We start from the raw sequence: 7,950 nt of genomic DNA, 5'->3' as shown, positions 1-7,950 counted from the left end.
AAGGCTTGTAGTGGAATTTAGTTTTCCAATCGAGACTCTTCTTCAAACAAGAGTATAACTTTGTGTCGATGCTAAATTTTGTGGATTCAAGCATACTATCATTGGTTTGAGCTATTCTAGGGGAGAAAAATGAAACTAAGAAGAAAACATTTTATATTAAAAGTTGAATGGGTAGAGAAAACTACATGGAGTTATTCAAGCACTCATCAAATTTCACATGTAGAGGAAGTATTATGTTTTCTTATCGATATTAAATTAAATTTTGAAAGATGCGAAATAAATTTCTCTACCAAAATCAATGTGTTATTATTCAAAAAATGAAACAATTAAATTTTTACAACATTTTTCCCAAGAGTAAAGAGGTAGGTGGAAATTTTTAGGTTTAATTCCTAGTGAATACTCACATGATGATTATTACTATTGGAGTTTCATATAAAAAATATTCTCATAAGTAAGGCATAACAAAAGAGGAGATGAACAATGCCTTATTGAAAAACAACAAATTAAGAAAGAAAGAGAGAAATTAATACCTCAGAGAGATTAATTCCTTCTACTTATGGACAAGATTTGATTAACATATAGTCATTAAAAAGCATGATGATGATAAACAATATGTATGACAATAAGAAACAACGTGACAATAAGAAATTAATGGAGGTCCAAATTTTGAAAGATATATAAGACCAACCTGTTGAGGGGTGAAACAATGAGAGTGGAATGTCACTAGAGGTGGAAAGGAACACAAATAGAAGTGAGATGTTGGTAGGGGTGGAGAGGCACACAAATAGAAGTGGGATGCAGTGAGATGGAATGTTATAGAAGTGGAACCCTAGAATTGGGAACCGTTCTTATTACTCATGATCTATATTTTATAAAACTAAAATAAAATCTGGAAGTTAAAACCAATATTAGACTACACTTAAAAAAAACTATCCTACGATGACAAACATGAGTTTTATCACTATATATATTTATCGTTTTCTAATATGAGTTTTATCACTATATATATACTATAGTGAAGAGCTCAATGAGAGGATCAATCCTACTGTCTTGATTCTTCAATCAGATGACCAAAAAGACAGAACTTTTATAGAGAAGTCAAAGAGCTCTAGAAAAGTGGTTTCTAGAGAGATGATGTGTTTTAAAATAATAAAACTCATTTATAACAATTCTATTTATACTAAAACCTTTTAATATTAACATAATTGAGTCTCACTATTTTTAAACCACCAACTTATTTTTATATTTTTTTATAAATTTAATTAAATTTATTTTAATAATTTTTGATTTTTTATAATAATAAAATAAAAATAGGCAACACATATGTGCTTCACAACTATATTATTTAATGTGTACTTAAGTTTTGAAATAGTTTTAAATTGTTTTCATTATCTCAAATTTCTTTAACACTACAAAAAATTATACTTTTTAAAGGTTAAAATTATAAATTTAACCGATTAAAAATCGTTATAAATTAAATTTTTGGAAATTAAAATTACTATTTGCATATGTTAAAAACAAATAAAAATAAATAAATGTCCTTATATTTACTAGAGAAGAAAAAAAAATTACTAGAAGTTAGTATAACAACCCAAAAATAGAGTTCATCCAATAATTTAGAACGTCAAGCAAACCTAACCAAAATATATTTTGTTTATACAACTTGGGACCAGAATATGAAGACATTACTGCACAATACACAATCTTCAAATAGACTAAACATTAAAGATTTCCAAAAGAACTATCCATTATGATATATTCTCACTCTCACTTGCAGGCTCTTATTCTCAGACCATTATAGTGATCATTTCAAAAGAGAACACAAACAAACACACCAACAAGAGAAAAAGGGTAAGGCAATTATAATTTCAAACATAAATGTATTATAACATCTATAATATTAAAGTCATTACCACTTAAAACCAACATAATAATTTCTCTATAGAAAAACCAATATTTTAGAGTCAATATCTGAATTTATGGATTGACTTGGATACCAGAAGCCTCACACCTATCATGAAATAGTGAATCAAAATACTAAGACCGACCATACTAAATTACACAATCTCAACCCTTGCATGACTAAGGGAAGTTAACTTATGGCTTCACTAGAAAAAAGTTCCAACCCCAGATCTCGCCATCAGAACCTCCTTCAACTCTCACCACCAAGACTACAATGTTTTATATGAGTTTATAAGTCTACTAGAGTTTATAATGACTTTTTTACTAACATGTATCCCTAGTAAATGCATAACATTAACTAATAAAGGATTTACACTTCTTCCTTAGAAACATAAACCTTACACAACAATACAATTCAAAATTTACACCTTTCCATTCCATTGATTCACTTTCATAGTCATAACCCCATAAATTTTATATAGAGCATAATTTCCCAGAAGGTTCTTCACAATCCAAACCAAAATTCACTCATATAAGCAAACAATCTGGCTCAATGAGACTAACCACTCGCTTAGGGAGTTCCTTGGGGAGGACACCTGCTTAGTGAGTAAACATCTGGCTCAATGAGCTGAGCACTAGAACAAAAATGCACATTTATTCGTCAACGAATGTAGACTTGGCCAACAAGGTTGTTTCCCCTAACTCTTTGCCAAACTCGAGTTTGGCTTTTGATCAGCGAGAGTTTGCTCGCCCAGCGAGTAGACCTCACCTAACTCTCTGTCAAACCTATATTTGGTAGTCACTTAGCTAGAAAGGATCTCCCCCCATTGAGTGTGCATAACGGATGAGATAAAAGTTTGATACCTATTAGATTTGGGTATATGGATGGAGATAAATTTTTTCTATGGAGATAGGTATGGGATAGCGAAACTCGTCCCTATCCTATCCCGTTGCCTTCCATAAAAGTCAGTAATGCTATAATCAGTATATATAGAATATAATTTTTCAATTCAAATTTTATATTATTGACAAATATAATTATCATAATTTTAGCACCTTAGAAATGAAGTTTTCAACAACCATTTACATTTACCAATGGATGTATATATACTGAATTTTTAAAGAGACTTTTATGATTATTTGATAAAAAAAAGATCACTCTAAAAGCGTATGGTAATTTTTTGTATGTATAATCATGTTTTGTTTAGTTTGAGTTTTGAGCTGATCAAATTTCAATATGATTTGATTTGAAATCCTTATTTATTGAAAAACTTATAAAAGTCGATAATTTGTTTTTTCTAAGAAACAATAAATACAGGCGAACATAGTTCTTATTTTATTATATGATAGAAAAATGAGTACAAAACCCGATAAAAGAGAAGAAAAAGTTCCTCTTCTTATGAATTATCATGTAGTAATAACTAAAAAAATCACTTGTCCACTCTCAAAGTTAATAACTTATTAGAATAAAATATAATTAAATATTATCAATAACTTACAAAGATAATTTTTTAAAGTATTGAAAATATTTAACTATTTGAAATTTGCATTTATAAAGACGTTCTATATCTTTTGAAATAATAACAAAAAGATAATAAATTTTGGTACATTATGCTTTGATCATGATTGATATTCACATTAACTCCAAATAATACAATAATCTATATTTGATATTGATATTTAATACTTTTTATGGAAAAGATTGAAAAAGATTGCAGAAGGATGGGAAGTTATTATAGAAATAAATACTATAAGTGTATATATAAGCAATGGTATGGTAGAAATGATAAATGAAATTAGAATAAGATTAAAAAGAAAGTTGGTATTGACATAGAGATTGAAGAGAAGATGGGAGAGAAAAAAGTTTTTGGTATTTTGATGTTTGTTATGGTGTATGGTTTGGCAGTAACAAGATTGAGTTATGGTCAAATTCCTGCAACATGCAATGGGGATGAAAAGCTATTGAGCTATTGTGGATTGTATTTGATAAATAATGTAGCTAATCCATCTTCTGATTGTTGCAATGGAGCATCAGATGCATTCAAAAGAGCCATGGCTGTTCCTAATGGACAAGGTATAAGAGATATTTGTAACTGTCTTAGGGTTGCAGGATCAAATCTCCACTTTCATCCAGATAAACTTGTAAGCCTTCCTACTGCATGTCACATTCAACTTTCATTTAGTATGGAGTTATGTGTATCTGGTCCCTGATTTATATCCTTATTGTAACTAATATTTCCTTCGCTCATAATAAAACATACTTTAAATATTACACTTAAATATCTTTTCAATTTCCACATTTTTTACCTTTGGTTTATTTTTTATTTTCCCATTTTGTTGCATCTTAAAATCGTTTATTCTTAATCGTTTATGTATTCATTTACTACTTGTTAATTTAGGGTTCAACAAAATTTTTGAGCAAGATATTGTATCTACATAAAATATATATTGAGAAAAGATACAAAACTATAATAGAAATATTAATTAATGTTTCGCTAATATTTTAAGATGAAATTTAAAATAAAATAAAAACAAGAAATCAAGCGAATAGTGTCAGTCAAAAGTTAAGAGGCCAAGCGACAGGAACTCATATATATCGTCAGTTTAGTGTTGACAAGGCAACTCATGAGAAAATCATGGAGGTTAGTTATAAGAGATGTTACTTCGATTCTACAATATTAAATCGTGCGTAAGACAAACTACGCTAATAGAAAAATAATATTTTTAAATATTCCATTACAAGAATACATTCATTTAACAAGGAAAAAATAACATAGGCCAAAAATTGGAAGTAAATAGTGTCAACTTTTTCAAATCAACACAAATATAGCAACCACCTTACTGCATACAAAATTTAATAATTTTAAGAAATAAAAGTTCAATCCATTAGCGAGGGTCTTGCCCTCTCTCTAGATATTTTAAAAATTAATTTTCTCTTAATTAGGGCTTAGTCATTTCTTTATATCATTTTTTAAAATTAGTTCTTTCTTTATATCATTTTTTAAAATTAGTTTTTGGCTTTACGAGAGTATAACATTCTCTATCTATTTTGTTTTTAAAATGATTATATGTTGTAAAATTTAATTTTATCTTACCAAGAGTTTTTGATCCATCTTTAAATTATTTTATGAATTAATTTTAGTTTAGCAAGGGTCTAGCCCTCTCTATATATTATTCTTTAAAATGATATTCTACCTCAATAAACTTTTTATAGTTTTTTTTAATCAAACACTTTGAAGCGTTTAACCATTTAAAAAAATAAAATTTCATCCATTAACAACAATATGACCCTCTCTATATTTTTTTAAAATTAACTTTTGTTAAGCAGGACTTATCCCTATATTATATCTTAAAATTAGTTTTAGCTTAAAGGATCTAGCCGTCTCTATTTATTATACGTTAGAAATTATTCTTGAAAATTTTGACCTCTTTATATTACTTTTTAAAATACTCTATTTATTATATGTTAGAAATTATTCTTGAAAATTTTGACCTCTCTTTATATTACTTTTTAAAATAAGCTTAGCGAGAGTCTAAAACTCTCTAACTATTATTTTTTAAAATGATTTTAGCAAACTCTTTGTATTTGTTTAAAAGAATTTGATAATTTTATTAAAACTATGACTATGCATTGTTAGTTTTAGCTTATTTTATATATATATATATATATATATATATATATATATATATATATATATATATATATATATATATATATATATTATATTGAAAGAAAGACATATGAGCAAATAAATAAAAATACTTTTAAGTGTATAATTAAGTTTTGAATATAATTAACTTTAACAATTACTTATAAATTTGGAAAATAATTATAAATCATAAAAAAATAAAAATGGTATATAATAAAAATAAAAGAATAAATTAATTAGTCAAAGACATGTTACAATAAAATGAGTAAAAGAGTAAATTAACATGATTAAATAACTAGAAAATGAACGTATGAAACTGTCAGCAAAGGCAAAAAGATAAAATTACTAATATATTCTTTTTTATATTATAATGGATAATAGATAATATATAATAGATTTTAAACTTGTGTTTATGCAAAAATTGGTTTTTGATTTTGTGGTTTTTAATATTACTAAATGTATATTGAATTAAAATAATTTTGAGGTTGAGGGAAAAATTAATAATATTTTTAAATTTATAATTAAATTTTTAATAAAATCGATGCAAATCAATTTAAAAAATTAATGACAAAGGACTATCTCCTACATTCAATATATTATAAAAACGTTTTCAAAAGAAATTAATATCAAATTAACTGCATTAAAATTCAAAAAAGAAACTTCGCAACAAAAGTATGATATGCATAACAAGCCTTTTACAATATATGAAATCAAAAACACAAATCCAACTAGGCCTAATTGATCAATTCATTGACCAAAACCTATAAAGAGTCATTTTAAACTTCCTTCATTTAAAGGAGACGCCTACTGCTAAAGTTCATGCAGCAACAGAAAATATAGTTTAAATTATGAAACTTAATACATGGTAAGACAATCGTAAAGAATTTTTATCATGTATTTAAATAAAAGTTTGTGATAAAAAAAGTTATATGTTGATGTGTATTTTAATTAATGTTTTTATTAATTTAAATAAATTAATAGTTATTTTATTTAATATTTGTAACGGTTATTTATAACCGCGCTAATAAATAATGGCAGATAAAAATCAAAATTTTTGTAGTTGTATCTTTAAAAATTAAAAACATAATAATAACATCCATTTAATATTATATTTTGCATTAGTTATTTTTGTCAATCCATTTACTACTTTTTATAGAAAATATTGAAAAATATTGTACAAGGATTCAATGTTATTTTACAAATAAATACTATGAGTGTGTATATATAAGCAATGCTATGCTACAAATGGTAAATGAAATTACAGTAACATTGAAAAGAAAGTTGGCATTCGCATAGATATTGAAGTGAAGAAAATTTGTATTGTTTTGATGTTTATTATATGATCTATGGTTTGGCAGTAACAATATTACGTTACTCTCAAATTTCTGCGACACATGCAATGAGGATGAAAATCTACTGGATTTTTGTGGAGAGTATTTGGTGAACAACAAACCTAATCCATCTTATGATTTTTGCAATGCAGCATCAAATAATATAGACATAAGATATGAACTTTAGATTTTAGAGAAATTAAATTAAATAGAAAAGCTTACAAAAACCAAAACACAAACTTATACGTTTTAAAACTAATTAAAAATCTCTTTAGCTTTAAATAGTATGAGAAATAAGAACTTGACACAAATCTTGGCTTACTTTTTAATTTATCAATGGTTCGAAATATCTACCCAGTTTATCCGTAATATGCAATATGTAATGTGTAATATATATATATATATATATATATATATATATATATATATATATATATATATATATAGCAATATGTAATGTGTAATATATATATATATATATATATAATTATTTTTGGTAATTATTTGTAACCATTTTTGTAGTGTACACATTTCATTACCTATTCTTATTCATATAAACTACTCTATTAATTATAATTTCTTTTCATTTTTGTATCCAACTGTTTTTTATATTTTTTTATAAATTTAATTAAATTTATTTTAATAATTTTTGATTTTTTATAATAATAAAATAAAGATAGGCAACACGTATGTGCTTCACAACTATATTTTCACTATTTACATAATTGGTGTTTTTTAACAACCATTTACAAAATAGATGTTGGTTATGTAAAATTAAACTACAAAATAAACTAATTTAGAAACATAAGATAATTAGTCATTATATCAATTAAATTCAAAAAGTTTATAAACTAAAATATAATAGAATCTTAAACAAACTCTATTATTAATAAAAATTTATAATATAATTAGATATTACATTTTTAATTTTTAATGACTAACGGTTATAAAATATATTTACATATTTAGACACAATATTTTAGTCTTTAGTTAAAATATAATAAAAACAATTGATAAGATGTATAAGATAAGTATTTATTTGATACATATAACACCCCATTTAATTA

The 7,950-nt window shown here is 25.3% G+C and overlaps 1 protein-coding gene across 1 annotated transcript; it reads left to right on the top strand.

Moving 5' to 3' along the window:
* The first annotated feature begins 3,750 nt into the window (after window positions 1-3,750).
* On the top strand, window positions 3,751-4,113 carry LOC114188400 (non-specific lipid-transfer protein-like). The gene has a single exon (XM_028076985.1). The coding sequence runs from the start codon at window positions 3,751-3,753 to the stop codon at window positions 4,111-4,113; it is 363 nt and encodes a 120-aa protein (XP_027932786.1).
* Window positions 4,114-7,950: the final 3,837 nt, after the last annotated feature.

The sequence above is a fragment of the Vigna unguiculata genome, chromosome 6, assembly GCF_004118075.2.
Source record: "Vigna unguiculata cultivar IT97K-499-35 chromosome 6, ASM411807v1, whole genome shotgun sequence".
NCBI lineage: Eukaryota > Viridiplantae > Streptophyta > Magnoliopsida > Fabales > Fabaceae > Vigna > Vigna unguiculata.
The sequence above is the reverse complement of the archived record's forward strand: the minus strand, read 5'-3'. Positions and strand labels throughout refer to the sequence as shown.

Coding starts and splice junctions, on each gene's coding strand:
- LOC114188400 (XM_028076985.1), top strand. CDS start 3,751: ATGGGAGAGAAAAAAGTTTTTGGTATTTTGATGTTTGTTATGGTGTAT.